Source organism: Penicillium antarcticum (genome assembly GCF_028974205.1).
Source record: "Penicillium antarcticum strain IBT 31339 chromosome Unknown utg000009l_segment0_segment0, whole genome shotgun sequence".
NCBI lineage: Eukaryota > Fungi > Ascomycota > Eurotiomycetes > Eurotiales > Aspergillaceae > Penicillium > Penicillium antarcticum.
In genome coordinates, this window is record NW_026695307.1 from 3,803,809 (window position 1) to 3,822,510 (window position 18,702).

At 51.1% G+C, this 18,702-nt stretch overlaps 4 protein-coding genes across 4 annotated transcripts; 2 read left to right on the top strand and 2 right to left on the bottom strand.

The window, feature by feature from the left end:
* Positions 1 to 6,575: 6,575 nt before the first annotated feature.
* N7508_009804 (beta-ketoacyl [acyl carrier protein] synthase domain-containing protein) lies at positions 6,576 to 8,245 on the bottom strand (the record flags this gene model as incomplete). Its single annotated transcript, XM_058467867.1, has 6 exons — positions 6,576 to 6,609; positions 6,663 to 7,253; positions 7,322 to 7,655; positions 7,714 to 7,771; positions 7,828 to 7,914; positions 7,973 to 8,245. 6 exons carry the CDS (start codon positions 8,243 to 8,245, stop codon positions 6,576 to 6,578), a joined length of 1,377 nt encoding a protein of 458 aa, XP_058315713.1.
* Positions 8,246 to 8,801: 556 nt separating this feature from the next.
* On the top strand, positions 8,802 to 10,686 carry N7508_009805 (Cytochrome P450 oxidoreductase; the record flags this gene model as incomplete). Its single annotated transcript, XM_058467868.1, has 3 exons — positions 8,802 to 9,866; positions 9,915 to 10,419; positions 10,529 to 10,686. The coding sequence occupies 3 exons, from the start codon at positions 8,802 to 8,804 to the stop codon at positions 10,684 to 10,686; spliced, it is 1,728 nt and encodes a 575-aa protein (XP_058315714.1).
* Positions 10,687 to 11,157: 471 nt separating this feature from the next.
* Positions 11,158 to 13,610, bottom strand: N7508_009806 (FAD-dependent oxidoreductase; the record flags this gene model as incomplete). Its single annotated transcript, XM_058467869.1, has 3 exons — positions 11,158 to 12,944; positions 12,996 to 13,270; positions 13,327 to 13,610. 3 exons carry the CDS (start codon positions 13,608 to 13,610, stop codon positions 11,158 to 11,160), a joined length of 2,346 nt encoding a protein of 781 aa, XP_058315715.1.
* A 576-nt stretch (positions 13,611 to 14,186) lies between these two features.
* Positions 14,187 to 18,401, top strand: N7508_009807 (multidrug resistance protein 1 2 3 (p glycoprotein 1 2 3); the record flags this gene model as incomplete). Its single annotated transcript, XM_058467870.1, has 4 exons — positions 14,187 to 15,154; positions 15,255 to 15,894; positions 15,989 to 17,415; positions 17,474 to 18,401. 4 exons carry the CDS (start codon positions 14,187 to 14,189, stop codon positions 18,399 to 18,401), a joined length of 3,963 nt encoding a protein of 1,320 aa, XP_058315716.1.
* Between the last annotated feature and the right edge of the window lie 301 nt (positions 18,402 to 18,702).

Here is an 18,702-nt window from a genome sequence, read left to right on the forward strand (position 1 = left end):
ATGGCTTTATTTGGTAGGTGCTAACTTGACGCAGCCGCGGTCATAACAGAAACCAATTGTATAAGGTTAGCTGATCTATATATACCCTCTGCTAATGGTCCACACCAGTGTGTTCTCCAATCTACACATATCTTTTGCACTTCATGACTAATCTGTCCAGAACTTTCCCGTCTGCGCTCATTCCTTCATCAGTGGGCATTACCGACCCTATGCTGGCAGATCCCTGCACGTCAAATCCTCACTCCTGCTCGCCACCAAGGCACCAAACTCGTTCAGCGACGCGCTCTGGAGGATATCAAATACAGTGACTTTAGCCTTTGCGCCGCTGCTCAGCCAGTTGCGTAGTTCCACAGCGACGAGAGAATCGACGCCGTAGCGCGACATCGGCAACTCGGCGTCAATATCCGAGAGGGGAATATTAAAGATTTCTGCGATCTTGGCCACAATCGCCTGGACCAGCAATGCCACGGCCTCGGTGAGAGTCGAGGCCTTTGAGAGTGCTTGCGCGAGCGCGGCCGTAGAGGTCTTGCTGGTGGATGTGGTTGCTGCCTCGATTCCACGCTGGCTAGCAATACGGAGCGTACCGAAGCGCCTGTCATGGCTCATGACTGACTCGCTGGCAAGGGTGTGGAAGTTGGGCCCAACAACGACCTGGCTCTGCGATGGCGAATGGCGCAGAGGCTCACTGATTCCATGCCCAACCATCCGCAATACATGATCCAGGTCGACGGAGCCAAAACCGACATTCTCGACTCGTGCCCGCAGCCGGTCGTCGCCACTGGCTTCTCTATCTGCCACGTACCCAACCGACTTGACAGCACCGAGGTCGATGGTCACGGCTGGTAGACCGCGTGCCGTTCGGTATCGAGCAAGGGCATCCTCAAAGGAGTTGCCAGCAGAATAGTTGGCCTGGGACATGTGGCCGGCCACACCAGCCACGGATGACAGCATGACAAAGAATGCAAGGTTGGGAAGATGCGTATGGAGATTCCAGCTACTGTTGATCTTCGGCCGGACAGCATTGATCCATTGTTCGAATGTCATGCGCTCCAGGACAGTGTCGTCGAGTACCATGGCTCCATTGACCACTCCGCGGAACGGGGGCAATGTCTCCGAGCAGTCACGGATCAGTTGGAGCAGACTCGCCTCATTTGAAACGTCACAATCGTGGATCTGAAGCCGGCATCCTGCTGTCTCGGCCATCTTGGCAAGCTGAGGGGCTTCAGGATGGGATGTGGCATGGCGTGAGACGAGCACTAAGTTCTTCGCACCGTTTTCAATCATCCACGGCGCAATGGCACGACCAATACCACCTAGTCCACCGACAATCAAATAGGTCTCACCAGGGCTATCCAGTGAGACGGGTGATGGGCGGCGGATGAACTGTTGAACACTGATCAGCTCAATTCGCGAAAGGAAAGAAAAGGCAATCATTACGTACTTTGATTCTATCCTCATCATGCGGTACGAGGACCAGCTTGCCCATGTGCATTCCTCCTTGCATTTGACGCATGGCCGTGGCCATCTCAGAGATTGGGTACGGCGTAACGGGGTGTACAGGAGAGATTCCACGCTCGTGGACGATATTGAGACTCTCCACCAGCGCCGCGTGCGTCAGTCTGCCACGATACTCAGTAAGCTGCAACAGGTCGAAACTCGAAAACATGGAACAGCGGCTGAATGGGGCTGTCTGTAACCAGCGGTTGGCCTCCATGTCCACCTTCGTGATATCAACAAAGCGGCCGAAGCGGGCCATGCAATCCCAAGATACCTTCAACAGTGGTCCAGACAGAGAGTTCAGAATTACATCAACTCCCTTGCCGTTTGTTTTAGTCATGATACCCTCAGCAAAGCTTCCAGAACGGCTGGCGAAGATATGATCAGGCTTGATGCCGTAGTGTTCGACGAGAAGGTCTCGCTTCGCTTCAGTGCTGCAGGTAGCGAAGACCTCTGCTCCAACATGCTGCGCAATGACGATCGCGGCTTGGCCAGTTGCACCGGATGCAGCATGGATGAGCACTGATTCGCCCTTGCGAAGTCCTGCCAGTTGAACTAGACTGCCATAAGCCGTGGTGTAAGCCGCTGGGAATGAGGCTGCCATTTTCCAAGGCATCTCGTCCGGCAACTTGACGACCGAAGTCCAGTAAGTTCGTCCCTTGCTCGCAAGACGGCCCTTGCACAGTGCTGCGACGCGGTCGCCAACCTTCAAACCGCTTTGCTCCGTATTGGGACCTAGACGGGTTATGATGCCGGAGCACTCGTAGCCCGTCAGGGGCTCTTCCAGCTGGCCCAGCGCAACCATCACCTCACGGAAATTTAGGCCAAAAGCTCTTGCCTCAACTTCCACCATCTCACTTGGCACATCCGTAGTTAGGATCACCGGATTCTCCACGAAGTATGGGTCCAGGCCTGTGCTCGGCGACGTCTCCCAGACCAAAGGCTTGTCAGGCTGATGGAATGCTTCAAGCGCAGGCTCAAGAGGAAGTTTGAGATTTCTGGCAATGGCATCCTGAGTTTTCTCAGGGAAAATCCTGGGTACATGAAGCTGGGAATCTGCCACTGAGTACTCCCATTCAATGTTGCCTGTCTCAGTGTCCTTGTCGAATGACCGCTCCAACACATGAACAACGTGTCTAATCTTGCCGCTGGTCCACGTATCCTCGTCATTTTCAAAGTCCAATCGGATCCATCGTGTGTGAGAATCCTCTTGTCTCATGGTTCGCAGAAGACCCTCCGAAGCCGAGAAGGCTGGGTTCTGGGAATGAACAAGGCCACCACAGCTGAGCCAGAGTAGGCCACTGGAGAGTAGGAGAAGGCTCTTGAGCTTTTGGAAGGCGTCTGCATCCATGCTGTGCACAAACGGATTTTCCATCTCAAGCGCAACGATGCAGACTGTGTCTTTAAACGAATCAACGTCACTCAAGTCCACAAGCTTTGGCAAAACGCCCGTCTTCTCTTGAATTGCGTCGGATAGCTCTGCCAACCACTCCTGGGGCTTCTCCGCTGTCTTGTCCTCAACCACAATAGAGATGGGCGCTTGCACTGTTGTGGAAGTCCTCGATAGCATGACACGCGCTGACTGGAATTCAGGTTCCTCATAGTCGCTGATTTCAAAGTCAACGCCAGTGAATCCAGTATCCCGCAGGACGCGATCCCACATCTCGAGTGGAGCATTGGGACTCTTCTGCCGCTCAGGCTCTTCTCCAAGCCACCACCCTGGCAGGGTACCGAAGATAAGCTGGCCTTCAAGACGATCGGCAGTAGCCTCGATGAGCAACAGCGTGCCACCTGGCTTGAGCATCTTCCGCACATGCTTCATGGTCGTATGAAGGTTCTTGGTCGCATGAAGCACAGAGGCCGCCACAATGAGATCGAAGCTGCCAGAAGTAAAGGATTGTGCGAGCGGGTCAATTTCGATGTCGAGTTTCTTGAAATCCATCATTCTTGCCCACGGGGCAAACTTCTCCCTTGCAGCCTCAAAGAATCCTGGCGAAATGTCTGTAAAGGTATAATGACCGAGGATAGTACCGTTGTCAGCACCCCTCTTGCCGAAAGCCTCAAGGATCGTACTCGTCGCTCCTCCTGTACCGCCTCCAATCTCCAAAATATTGGCACCAGGATTCTTCACCGCGTATAGCTCTGCAACCTGAGCGAGATGCGAGTAGGATCGGGTCTTAAGAGCCTCATGCTGCATGTAAAATTGATTCAGGAGATCACCTTCCATCATCAGCTCCAGCGGCATAATGTCTCCGCGGATGATACTCGCGAGCTTTTCTCCAATCCGAACAGTGAGTCGACCGGCCGCATTCCCTGCGCTTAGCTCGTCTGCCAGGATCCTCTTCGCACCTGGGCTTAGTTTAGACCATGTCTGACTGTTGGGTGCGAGTTGTCCGGCTTCACCAAGTGTCACAACCTCTCTCATCCAAGCGTACAATCGCTTGTGGTGCCATTCCCAGGATTCGGACTCCTGGGGTTCAAATTCCGCGGCGGCATCATGGATGAAGATATAGGACATCCGGGTCAGTTTCTTCTCTTGCTCAATCTCATGTTCTTTCACTGGAATGACCATTGATTCTCTAAAAGAGGCGGGAGGGTTGTGAAGGATATCCAATTCCCAGCAGTTAATGGAGCAGATACCCGCCTCCTCGTCTGAATCTTGGATACGACGAGGAATTGCCGAGCCAAAGAAATTCTTGATTTCAAGGAAAGAGCTGGTTTTATCGGAAATATCAGACACGACCGTTATGTCTGATGCATAGCCACGTGTATCTCCTGTGACCATCTTAGTCAAAGCTCTCAACCTTTCACCACCTTGTCTCTTGAAATTCTTCGGAACATCGATTGTACGAATCGAACGAGGAAGAACCATGGAATCCTGCCCAATATCATCTGGCAGGCTGCTAAACGACGACTGCAGAATGGAGTCCAGCGTAGTAGGATGCAGAACATACTCATGCTCCTGACAAGCGATGTCTGAGATTGCGAAATTTGTAATTGCTCTGTTATGAGCTGCGTGACTGTCAATGATATTCTGGAAGAGTGGACCGTGGTAGATTCCGCGCTGCCGCAAACCAGCGAAAAGTGAATCAATGTCGACAGGGTATGGATCAACACCATCGGCAAAAAAGGTATCTTCGCGTGAAATCTCGCGCTCATCATTGACCGCGGTTATTCGAGTCTCGCTCTCTGTTTCCACGGCGACATAACCTTTGCAGTGCTCAATCCACGGTGCATCGGCACTCGCTAGAGAGCAGAGTTCGAATTGATACCAGCCTTCGTGGTCAAGCTCTCTGTCGCTGCAACGACGCAGCTGAAGTTGCACTTCCACTCCCATTTCAGAGTCGGGAAGCACCAACGCATTCATAATGTCAATATCTCGCAGCCGGTACTTCCGAATTGTGCTCTCGGAAGGATCAGTGATAAGCCGTATGGCCTCAATAGCCATGGCAATGTACCCGGCGCCTGGGAAAACAACTGTACCATCGATCTGATGGTCTTTGAGCCATTCAATCTCCGAAAGACGGAGGAAGTTCCTCCAAGTGGGAGTGAGAGCGTTCGATCCATTCAGAGGAGTACCTAGTAGCTCATGAGGAGGGAATTTCTTGAACCGCTGCTCTTTGGCAATCCTTGGCTCCACCCAGAACCGAGTTGAATGATTCCACGGATAAGACGGCAAATTGGCCAAAAATATATTGTCAGCATCCCCCATAGGAGAGTTGACTGACTTCAGATCCACAGGATAGCCCTGAGACAACAGCTCACAGGCGAGGTCTTGCATTGTCTCCACGGCATTGATTGGTCGCCTGAGACAAGACACATAGGGCATTTTAACATCTTTTTCCTTAAGGATCTGGCGAATTGGACCGGCCAAGGTGCTGTGAGGCCCGATCTCTAAAATAAGATCAACATTGGCAGAAGGAACTGAAGATTCCGATGAGCTGAAGCACATGTTCTCAAATGCCTGACTGAATTGAACCGGCTTGGTCAGATTCTGAACCCAGTGTTCGGCCCTGAATGTCTTGACTGCAGTCACAGCCTCACCCGTTACCGGGGATACAAAAAGGGGGCCATCCCATTCCGGAGTCACGGGAAGGTCAAGCAATTCCTCCAGTCGTTCGGTATATTCAGCCACCATAGGCATCATGTGGTGGGAGTGATAGGCCATGGGGACCTTGAGCTTCCTGGTGAATACTCCCTCTTTTTCGAACCTAGCAGCAATCTCGTCGAGAGTGTCCAAGTCCCCGGAGAGGGTAACGCTGCTGGGGCTGTTAACACAAGCCACGACGACACCGCCGGTAGTTGCGATATCAGCAATGTGTCGCTCAGCACTCTGTTGGTCGATGCCTACGGCAAGCATTCCACCTGTAAGGGGGGGACACTTTGAGTTGCTTGCGGGCTAGCTCGCCACGGTAATATGCCACACCGAGTGCCTGTTCAAAAGGCAGCGCTCCAGCTGCATATGCCGCGGCAATTTCACCACTGGAATGGCTGGTGATGGCAGAAGGAGTGATGCCCCAGGACTTGAGCAGATCGACGAGGCCGAGCTGAATGGCGACGCTAATCGGTTGACTCAAATGGATTTCGGATACCTGAGTCGAGGTTTCATCGCGATTGAGTTCATCTGAAAACTTATTGTGAGCAAGCTTCATGTTGGAGATTGGATTCAGGTCTTACCGATCAATGACCAAGAGGCCCCGTATTCGTTCAGGATCTTGCTGGCATTAGATATAGCATGGCCAAAAACAGGGTACACAGTAAGAAGCTCTCTAGCCATTGCATGCCATTGGGCACCCTGGCCATTGAACACAAAACCTAAACGTGGCTTTTTATACGCAAATGAGGGCTTACGTTCCGACTCTCGAAGTCGTTCAGCCAGGTCTTTGATTGACGTGGCCCGGACAGCAGCAACCCAGGGGTGTAGTGATCGACGCTCATTAAGCGTATAAGCAAGACTGTCTGGCGATGGTGACGTCTCAATAATATGAGAAGCAAGACGGTCCATCACGGTCCGACAGGCAGCAGAGTCCCTCGCGCTGACCACGAAAACGCGCGAGTTATCCCCCGATTGACTTCCTTCAGGTGCCGACTGTCCATTCGTGTGATGAATTGCTGTTGGGGGTGGCGCAGGCTCCAATATGACGTGAGCGTTCGTTCCACCGTACCCAAAGTTGTTGATTGAAGCGCGAAGGATCTTGTCTTCCGGCCATGGCATCAATCGTGTCGGCACCTCCAAATGGCCCTTATCAAGGTCAATGCTTGAATTCGGAGTCTCATAGTTGAGGTTTGGAGGGATCGACGCTGTTTTCAACGCAAAGGTAGTCTTGATGACGGCTGCAAGCCCACTGACGGGCTCGGTGTGGCCAACATTTGTCTTCACAGAGCCAACCCGTACCTTGTCACTTGCCTGGCGAGCTTTTCCAAAGGTTCTCCCAATTGCCTCGGCCTCAATGGGATCCCCAGCTGCTGTGCCGGTCATGTGCGCCTCCACGTAGCCAGTCTGAGAGATATCAAGCCCTGCACGACGGTAGCATTGTTCAATCAATTTGACCTGGGCGTCGGCAGATGGGGAGGTAATTGTGGTCGTCTTCCCGTCTTGATTGACCCCGCTGTCCTTGATGACAGCATGGATTTGGTCACCAGCGAGCAGCGCGGCATCCAAAGGTTTGAGGATGAGTGTCGCTACACCCTCGCCACGGCCGTAACCGGCAGCACGTTTGTCCCAGGCGAAGCATTTACCTTCGGAGCCAATGGCACTATCATGACTTTCTGTCAGTCACGCTCTAGTGGAAGAGATACATGCAATTCTCAAACTCGCACTTACCCAATAGTGGATGCCGAAATGAAGGCATCTTGACTCAGGAGTGTACTAGAAGCACCGACGATTGAAATGTTACTCTCTCCAGTGCGAATGCTTTGACATGCTTGGTGAACTGCCACCAAGCCCGACGAACAGCCCGTGTCGATAGAAAGACTTGGTCCTTGCAAATCAAAGAAGTGCGAGACGCGGTTGGAGAGCATTGCGGTGCCTGTGCCGGCGAGAAAGGAGCGGGTCAAAACCTCGGCATCCTTGGTCTGGATTTCATGGTAATCTTTGTTGAATGTTCCTGTATAGACCGATGTATTGGTGCCAGCGAGCTTGTCCAAAGGGATGCCAGCTAAGCGGGTCAGCTTATCCGACAATTCTTGACAGAAGCACAAGGGACAGGAGCTAACCATCTTCTGTTGCTTCGTAGACAGTCTCGAGCAACAATCTGGCTTGAGGGTCAAGACCCTTTTTCTCGGCGTCAGCTTCTTCGACACTCGGGGCATAAAAGGGGTTCTGCTTACACTAGCGACATCTGACGCTAAATTGAAAAAGGCGGCATCAAAGCAAGCGATATCATCGTCCAGAAAGTAACCACCAATAACATGGCTCTGCATATACGTCAGCACCCATTGGCTTTACGTGCGTTTTATAGAATGGAAAACTTACTCTGCCAGCTTTTGAATTATCTGGATGGTACAGCGACTTCACATCAAAGCGCGAATCAGGGATGGGAGACCAGCCATCCTTCCCATTTGCGCAGAGTTCCCACAATTGGGAAGGGTTCCTGACGTTCCCACTGAAGCGGCAAGCCATGCCAACAATCGCAATAGGAATTGAGGGTGCATGTTGCCGTGGCAATTCTCTGCCATTCATGGTAGCTCCGTTGGTTCTGGGGGAGTCGCCTGGTTGAGTTGTGTCAGGGTTGGGAATTGGAGCCATGTTCAGTAGCTTAAGATAACGTGTATTTCACAGCTTATTTACTTGGGAATCTAGGCAGTCCCGGGTTTGGCAAGACTTGAACACAGTCAATATGATATTATATATATACTGACTCTGTACACTAGTGATAATTTTGCGACTTGGGGGCGAATCTTAGAAGCATTCTATTCCGATTCGTTTATCAAAGCCTTGTCATCCTCTCTCTCGTAGTACTCGTGGTGGAGTTCCGTGAGCACTGCGCGTGGACTTCCCAACACGGTGTCTTTCTCAGCTTCGGATTTCCCAAAGAGGAAACATCCGAGTCTGAACATGCGGGTGCCTATCCAGCAGCATTTTTCAACCGAGCAGTAATAATGAAATAATGGCGGCTCTTCCTTTCCTCTTACCACTTGCTCGGATATTTCCATACCTGACGGCTGAACGGATGGCAATAGCGGAATGCACCTATAGATTTTTGATGCCGTTTTGTACAATTGTTAATTCATATATTCAAAGTCGAAATTTGGCATCTATCAAATTTTCTTACTTTCCTACACTGGTACTGCTAGAAAGAAATATGGATATACTATCATTGAACCATCTACCTTTGGTTGCAATCGTCCTCGCATTTATACTCTACTATGTTTCCAAGAGGGCATATCCAAGCCCATATCCAGGCATTCCATTCAATGCTACCTCAGCAAACAAGTTCTGGGGCGACTCGTCGGGGCTGCTCGACGCTGTCAAGATAACCCAGGACCCAGCGAAATTCATCTTCCAACAAAACAGGAAGCTCAACTCGCCCGTGATTCAGCTCTTTCTGGCGCCCCTTTCAAATCCCACCATCATTATTGATGACGTTCGCGAGGTCAAGGATATTCTAAGCAACCGCACGCACGAATTTGATCGCGCTCCCAGAACACAAGACGCTTATCGCTCACTTCTTCCACATTGCAGTTTGGTCAAAGCAACAGGGCCTGCATTCAAACACCAGAGACGCTTTTGGGAGGGCGTTACCGGCACGCCTTTCCTACGACGCGTCGCTGAGCCGAAGATGTACCGATGCGCTCTGGGGCTAATCGACCTACTCAGAGCTCAGGCCAAAATGGCCGGTGGTCGACCATTCTACTGCTTTGACGACTTCGATGTAGCCGCGTTCGAGCTAATATGGGAACTGGTATTTGGGACAAATGTGGACGCCATCAAAAATGCACGCAACAAGGTCCTCTGCCAAACCTCTGACACGGCCCAACCACCATCACTGAATTCGCCGGCTCGGATACCAGTAATTCAGAAGCCTGATATGTGCGAGGCCGTGTCGTTCTTTATAAGCACAGTGGCAAAGTCGCTAAAGTCAGTCTCCCAGACGTGGCACCTTTGGTATCTCAGACAGCAACCCGTCTACAAGCGGAAATTAGCTTTCAAAAACAGCACCATTGACGGGCTTATTGAAAAAACCCGCTCAAAGCTAGCAGGGCTCTCCGAAGGTCAACTGATGGAGCTTGAAGAGAGCTCTGCCCTGGTCACTGGTGTACGGCGTCAGCTTTTGGCACACATACGTCAGGGGCAACCCGTCAACGTCCCATTTCCGGCATCAGTTCAAGCTGAGATTCATGATGAACTGTTTATGATTCTCGTCGCTGTAAGTCCATTACCCAATGTGCCAATTACCCAATTGTTAGGCAGATAGCTGATGCCCAGGAAACCAAAGGGACATGAGACAAAGGCAGTTCTCCTCTCCTGGTCTGTAAAGTTTCTGATAGCCAATCCCGAGAAGCAGGAAAAGTTACGAAAAGCTCTTGTTGATGCGTTGCCTAAAGGTTCAAATGGAGAGCAGCCTTCAGTGAAATCTATCCTAAGCACGTCGATCCCATATCTGGAAGCATACATGGAGGAATCCATGCGCGCGGCGAACACGTCTCCTCGTCTCGTTCGGAGAACTACCACTGATACCCAGGTGCTCGGATACTCAATTCCAAAGGGCGTTACTGTAATTCTCAATCCTTATATCGGTACACAGCCCCTCGATATCCCTGAGCATTTGAGATCCGAGACTTCCCGTAACTCCAAGGGTAACTTCGAATCATACTGGGATGTCAACGGCATGGATGATTTCCAGCCAGAGCGGTGGCTTGCAGAAGACGGCTCTTTTAACCCTCGTCAATTTCCACGTCTGGGATTCTCTGCGGGTCCACGTATGTGCTATGGTATGTGAACTTTACTATCATGCCCACAGTCGGCCCTTCGTTCGGACACTCCATAAGTAGGACAGGAACCTTAGCTGACGCCGATGTGTATCTCTAGGCAGAAATCTCGCGTTGATGGAATTTCGCGTAAACCTCGTGCTTCTAGTCTTGAACTTCAAGTTCGAGTCTCTTCCCAAAGACTTGGACAGCATGGAGTCTCAACAGCGACTTTTCCGAATGCCACGGCAGTGCTATGTCAGGCTCAGTCCTCTTTGAATTCGAACTGGCTTCTCAAGTAGGCTCAATATTGGTACTCAAAGAGACAGACTCAATAGAACACCAACGAGCTCCTTCGTTGCTTTGGTATTTCGCGGGAGAATTCCAAGTTTGAGGGGCCAAGGCAATTTCGAGATTTACATGAAGTCAGACGCCGCTACATAGTGGTTCCTACCGATGTGAAATGATTTCAACCGCAGCAATATCAGCTCATCAGTCATCGTGATACAGGCGGTGCTTCCACTTCGATAAAATTATCTATAGTTACCCACACAAAAGCGCGGCCTTTCCAATTTATGAATCTTAATAGTAGTTTATATGTATGAGTAGGTATTCTACCACGGCGAACCCTTGCAGAACAAAACTCGACCTCTTTGCACCAGTGAGAATTGAACAGGATATAAACTATGTCTGAATATGCTAGTAGCACATCCTGTACGGGGTCTTAGAATCAACAAGCCTGCAACTTTCTCACTTCGCCGCCTTTCCCCTGGACAAGATCTCTTTCTGGACTTCAAGGATCGACCTTCCTGAATACTTGTCCCTAGTGACCGCGTGTCTTTCTCTCCTAGACGCCAATATCTCCTCTCGCCAAATCCATCCCAGCGCCACGGGAACCACGGGGCCTGCAAGTGCGCCCGACACAAAACCTATTGTGAGTATCTTCGCCCAACTTTCTTGAGTCATCCCGGCGCTCTTGATGTCATGGATCAAGAGGCAGACCCAGAAGAGACTCGCGAGAAGGGTCCCGTATCGGTGCAACTCGGACAAATCTCCACCTGCGCCGGGCAAGAAAGCTGTCGAAAAAGCGCCCGAGAGTACGCTCTGCCGCGTAGCTATGTAAGTCGCTGCAGATACGGCACTGAGAACACATAAACACCATCGGATGCAGGGGAGATCCCGCAGCTGGTTACTCATCGTGTCCTCATGCATCGTGATTCTGCTCATTCGAGATTTTACCATTATCCACTGCGTGATCGCAATTAAACACTGTGGCTGGAGCATCCATCGCCAGTGCCACCACGCCGTATCGACCTTGATGGAGTAGCCGCCCAGGGTGAGGAAAACCGGTGCACCCATGAAGAGCACTACTGAGGGCAAGATCAACCGGGTGTAGGCCACATTGGTGAGCCTTGCATCAGCTGCCGCGAATTTCTCGATGCCTGAGAATAAAAAGTGCAGGGCATAGTAACAAGGAGCAACAACTCCTGGTCCGAACCTAAGGCCAAGGAGCCAGAAGATGGTTGGAAACTGCGCAAATGTCATCACATTGGCACGACGATTGGACTCAATGAGCCATATGGCATAAATGACAGTCCCATCAGCAAGAGCGCCTAAGATTTGAAGCAACTGTGCTCGTTCACCGAAGTCCGGGAGTTGTGTTGGCTGTAGGAATTGGCGCATAGAACCATCCACGCTGTCAATGGGCGTCATTGTCGCCATCCAAGAAGAGAGAACGAGCAATGGCAACGCAAGGGTGCAACGTTTGAACAGTCTTTCATGCTTGCCAATACCTTGACTTGGGTTGAAGGGACAGGAGCCTTCAAAAGACTGGGCTGGTACTGGTAGGTACTCAATGATCTCAGCGCCGATGAGCGTCCCGGTGACCAACCTTAGAAGCGACTCGATGGCATTTGGCACAACATAGTTCATGACGAAGGGGGCCATGCGACTGTCCAGCGCCTGCAATCGGCAAACCATCGCCGCTTCTTTCACTGTCGCGTTGACTCGGGCCTGGCGCTTCTCCTGCCACTTGCGCAAGGCTAACCTGATTGTCTCAGAGGTGACCGGCCCCTCATCATGGAGCCTTTGGAGTTGGTTTGCTAGCGCAGCAGCAGATTCAATTGCATTGTTCCCAGCTTGGCCAGTATTAGGGGTCATCTTATGGGAGTTATCCCCAACAGTCGCTATACGTCCCCAACTCCACATGTTAAAGAGGGCCTCCTCCAACGGCACCAGCGTGCAGGTCACACGCTTTTCCCAGAGGTCTCCCAGCGTCACCGTCTCAGTGATAGGTCGCCAGGCATTTTTGAGCGCAAGCTTCTTGGCATCTGCTTGAGAGTATCGTGGGAAGTCTTTGGCATCGGTATAATAGACCTTGTCCAACTTCTCATGGTAAAACCAGAACACTCGTCCATGTTTCCCAGTGATCACGAGCATAGACCTGCCGTGGTCAAAAACAGTGTCTACGGTTCCCTCGATGAGACCAGCCACGGGGTCAGATATGCCGAAGAGACAGTTGAACTCCGCACTCATTCCTGGAAAAAGTCATTAGTTGTAGTTCTTGATCCGCAGCTTTGCGCCCCTACTTGTCTCCTTCAGTGCTTGGGCGTAGCCTGGATCCTCCTTGGCAAGACGACACATCTCACTACGAGTCGATGCTTTGCTATTGACACCATCACAACCAACGACCACGTCACCATGGTAGGAAGAGCCGTCTTCACAGTCCACACTAACGCCAGAATCCGTTTGGTCGATCCGCATTACGGTCTTGTTGGGCAGCATTTTTTCTTTCCGTGCAATTGAGCCTATCAACGCCTTGAGAGCGCGTTGTCGGTCCAGAAAGCATACTCCGTAGCCAAACCTAGAATATTCTTCAATGAAATTGCTTCACAACTAAGACATTTAATTATCTCATACCTGGCTTGCAAAATCGGGAAAGTGAACGCTGGTGGCATGACCAGTGTGCCGTCGCTGCGATGAACTTTGGACATTTTGATTGGTGCTGTATGATTCATGATCTCTTCGGCCGCCCCTAGCTGATCCAGGATGCGCATAGCGGCGGCATTCAGCCCAATCGATGCTCCGACCTGGGGGTCAAATCGACCTCGGGCCTCTAGCAATACAAAGTCAACATTGGCTTTTTCCAATGCACTTGCAAGCGTGAGGCCCGCCAGGGCCCCGCCAACAATTATTACCCGCATTGATGCGATGAGGTCTTTGCAAATCAAAGAATTCCAACAAAACAAAAGAGTACTAAAGAACAAACGCGACCCTCTTTATCGCCAACGAGACTAGCTGTTATTAAACCCATACAGGGGGAGGGGGAGAATCAGGGATTGCCTGATTCGGTAAGTTCCGAGCCCCGTTGATTCGCGTTGATTCGGCTAGGGCTTAGCGGTCTGCCACTAAGTCTTGGAAGTCTTGTCTGGACTCTGTAAAGAACTGTTCTGTGACTCTACACGCCACTCATGCATTAGGGTTACAGCACCTAGTATATTTCTAAGACTGGGTCGTGACCCACACAGTACAACATCCTTGCAATACAACAGTCTTACACAGGCTACCGTACCCGTATCCTTGTCGCTCCCCACTGATCCCAAACAAAGAAAACGCGTCGGCAGGGGCACTCAGGGACATTCAGGGGCATAAACAAAACCCGAGCATTCAGCTCAGCCTCGCCTCAACGATCCTCCAGCTTCATCCTCCCTCCATTCCTGGACTTGACTACCATAGCTGACTACCACTGCCCCCTTGGGTGATTGCTGGAATACCTCACTATGCAGAGCCGCGAACTTGGAGACCAGCAAGCGCCTGTCCAGGCAGGCCAAGAAGCTATGCCTGCCAACCCTCCCTTGAACCCAGTCGGCTCATCGCCGGCAGATGCAGACAGAAATGAGGAAGATGGTGATCCGTTCAAGCATCTGCCTGAGCACGAGAGGGTCATTCTCAAGAGACAGTTGGATCTGCCCGCCACCAAGGTCAATTACATGACGCTGTATCGTTATGCGACACGGAATGACAAGATCATCCTGGTCATCGCCTCGCTCGCAGCAATCATCGGTGGTGCACTCATGCCTCTGATGACCGTCCTGTTTGGAGGTCTTGCAGGCACCTTCCGCAGCTTCCTACTGGGCGACATATCGGACAGCAAATTCACCAGCGAGCTTGCTAGATTTTCTCTTTACTTCCTCTATCTCGCTATTGGCGAGTTTGTGATGGTGTACTTGGCCACGGTCGGTTTCGTGTACGCTGGTGAACACATCACAGCAAAGATCAGGCAGCAGTTCTTGGCCGCCATTCTGAGGCAGAATATTGCCTTTTTCGACGAGCTCGGCGCGGGTGAGATCACCACACGCATCACAGCAGACACCAATCTTGTCCAGGAAGGTATCTCAGAGAAAGTGGGATTGACCTTGACAGCCGTCGCTACCTTTGTGGCCGCGTTTGTGATTGGGTTTGTCAGATACTGGAAGCTCACGCTGATTCTGTGTTCCACTGTCGCAGCCATTGTTGTGACATTGGGCGCCGTGGGTTCATTCGTCGCTAAGCTCAGCAAGAAATACCTCGGTCATTTTGCTGAAGGAGGAACGGTTGCGGAAGAGGTCATCAGCTCGATCCGAAATGCGGCAGCGTTCAATACCCAAGAGAAGCTGGCTCGACGATACGATGGATATCTTGTCGAAGCAGAGAAATCCGGGTTCAAGCTAAAAGCCACTACCAGCTCAATGATTGGTTTTCTCTTTCTGTAAGTGCAGCGAGGAGCGCAACATTTCGCCGTCCGAATGGCGGTCTCTTTGAATTACCTTAAACAGCCCAGTGTTCTAACCTTGCGCTTTTTTTGTTAGATACATCTACCTCAACTACGGACTGTCTTTCTGGATGGGCTCCCGCTTCCTGGTGGATGGGTCCGTTGGATTAGCGCAAATCCTCACTATTCAAATGGCCATCATGTTGGGGGCTTTTGCCCTCGGGAATATCACACCGAATATCCAGGCCATCACCACAGCCGTCGCCGCAGCCAACAAGATCTACGCAACCATTGATCGTGTCTCTCCTCTCGACCCTTTGTCGAACGAAGGACAGAAGCTAGAGGAATTGCAAGGAAATTTGGAACTCAGGAATATCAGACACATATATCCTTCCCGCCCCGAAGTTGTTGTGATGGATGATGTGAACTTGCTGATCCCCGCGGGTAAGTCTACTGCGCTTGTTGGGGCTTCAGGCTCTGGGAAAAGCACTATCATCGGGCTGGTTGAGCGTTTCTACGATCCTGTTGGTGGATGCGTACACATTGACGGCCACGATATCAAAGACCTAAACCTACGCTGGTTGCGACAACAAATTTCTCTGGTGAGCCAAGAGCCCACCTTATTCGCTACTACGATATTTGGCAATATCAAGCACGGTTTGATCGGAACAACGCACGAGAATGAATCCGAAAAAGGAATTTGGGAGCTAGTCGAACGTGCTGCTCGGATGGCAAACGTAAGTAAGGCAAATTGCATGATGCCCTGACTCAGACACACCCTCCCTGCTTGTACCATATACGATACGATGTTCTGACATGGTTGCTTTTCAGGCCCATGACTTCATCACCTCCCTTCCCGAGGGCTACGAAACCGACATTGGCGAACGAGGGTTCCTTCTTTCGGGAGGTCAGAAACAACGTATTGCAATTGCTAGGGCTATGGTTAGCGATCCTAGGATCCTGCTACTTGATGAAGCAACATCCGCACTCGACACGAAGAGCGAGGGAGTTGTACAAGCCGCACTGGACAAAGCTGCCCAGGGACGAACCACCGTGATCATCGCTCACCGACTGTCTACTATCAAGAATGCGGACAATATTGTGGTCATGTCCCATGGACGTATTGCCGAACAGGGCACCCACGATGACCTTCTCCAGAAGAAAGGGGCTTACTACAACTTGGCCGAGGCGCAGCGAATCGCGACGAAGCAGGAGTCTAGAAACCAAGACGAAGATCCTATACTGCCTGAAATAGATTACGATTTACGGCAACCCGACTTCAAAGAGAATCGATACGTCTCAGACAAAGAGGTTGAAGGAGAAGATCCTGATGACCTTCAAGTGGACAAGACGCGATTAGACAGGACCGCATCGAGAACAGCACTTGCGAAGAAGGGGCAGGATGACATTGCCGACAACTATACCTTGTTCACGCTGATAGGATTCGTCGCTGGCTTGAACAAGAAAGAGTGGAAATACATGCTCTTTGGACTTTTACTCTCGGCCGTTTGTGGTGGAGGTAATCCAACACAGGCTGTCTTCTTCGCCAAGTGCATCACAGCCCTTTCGCTTCCTCTTTCCGAGAGCTCTGAGATACGGCGACAAGCCAATTTCTGGTCGCTGATGTATTTGATGCTCGCCTTTGTACAGCTTTTCGCTCTTATATCTCAGGGTGTTGCGTTCTCTTACTGCGCAGAGCGACTTACCCATCGGGTTCGCGATCGAGCATTTCGACATATCCTTCGGCAAGACATTGCCTTTTTCGACAAACGTTCCTCTGGTGCTCTCACTTCTTTCCTGTCCACTGAGACCTCCCACCTGGCTGGGCTCTCTGGGATTACTCTTATGACGATTCTCTTGCTGGTCACGACCTTGGTTGCCTCATGCGCCATTGGGCTGGCCGTAGGGTGGAAGCTTAGTCTGGTGTGCATGTCCACCATTCCTCTCCTTCTCGCTTGTGGGTACTTCCGTTTGGCTATGCTGGTCCGACTCGAGAAAGAGAAGAAGAAAGCCTACGAAGATTCTGCAAGCTATGCCTGCGAGGCCACCTCAGCCATCCGAACTGTGGCTTCCTTGACCCGCGAGGCCGACGTTTGCAATCACTACCATGAACAGCTCCTCTTGCAAGGCCGCAGGTTAGTGTTTTCGGTTCTCAAGTCATCCGTTCTTTATGCGGCATCTCAGTCACTTCAATTTCTTTGCATGGCTCTCGGCTTTTGGTATGGAGGTACTTTGTTCGGCAGACACGAATATTCCATGTGAGTAAATAAAGATTCCCCGAACTGACGCCAGATTAGTTCTAACCCTCATATTCAGGTTCCAATTTTTCCTGTGTTTCAGCACAGTCATCTTCGGGGCGCAGTCTGCAGGAACCATCTTCAGCTTTGCGCCGGATATTGCCAAAGCCAGGCACGCTGCTGCTAGTGTCAAGGCTCTCTTCGACCGGACGCCGGAAATCGATAGCTGGAGCCATGATGGCGAGAAGGTCGAGAGTATCGAAGGCCATGTCGAGTTCAGAAACGTGCACTTCAGGTACCCGACGCGACCAAACCAGCTCGTTCTGCGAGATCTCAATCTGCACGTCAAGCCCGGGCAGTATGTTGCGTTCGTCGGAGCTAGTGGATGTGGCAAGTCTACTGCAATTGCCCTCCTAGAGAGATTCTACGATCCAGTCCTCGGCGGTGTCTATGTCGACGGCAAGGACATCTCGTCATTCAACATCAACAACTACCGCTCCCATCTCGCACTTGTCAGCCAAGAGCCAACGCTCTACCAAGGTACCATCCGCGAGAATATTATGCTGGGTACGGACCGAGATGATGTCTCGGAAGACGAAATGGTGCTATGCTGCAAGAACGCAAACATCTACGATTTCATCATCAGTCTGCCAAACGGTTTCGATACCCTCGTTGGTAGTAAGGGCAGCATGCTGTCAGGTGGCCAGAAGCAACGTCTTGCAATAGCTAGAGCATTGCTCCGCAACCCCAGAATCCTTTTGCTGGACGAGGCCACTTCCGCTCTCGATTCAGAGTCCGAAAAGCTCGTGCAAGCTGCTTTGGATACCGCAGCTAAAGGCCGCACGACAATCGCCGTCGCGCATCGTCTCAGCACGGTGCAAAAGGCAGACATGATATATGTCTTCAATCAAGGCCGCATCATCGAGTGTGGAACTCATTCTGAGCTGATGCAGAAGCGGTCGGCATACTTTGAGCTTGTCGGCTTGCAGAATTTGGGCGAAATGTGAATCTTCTAGCTGGGGACCCCGAATCTTTGGCGGTTGTAAGAAAAAGTCCGATCGGATAGGGACTATCAAATTGATGCTTTTTGTTTTGTTTTGTTTTGTTTTTCTCTCGGTACCTGATGACTATGATCATCCTGTGATTTTTATCTTCCTTGATTAGTTCTCTTCTCTATCATTAGATAGTAATAATTTTATTAGCTTTCGTCTGTTCTTAGTTCATATCATGATTTCATGATGCCTCATAGTCTAGTTTCTGTCAAGGCGTTGGAGCCTTTTCTCTTGCGCTCTCATGGCTGTCGGGACT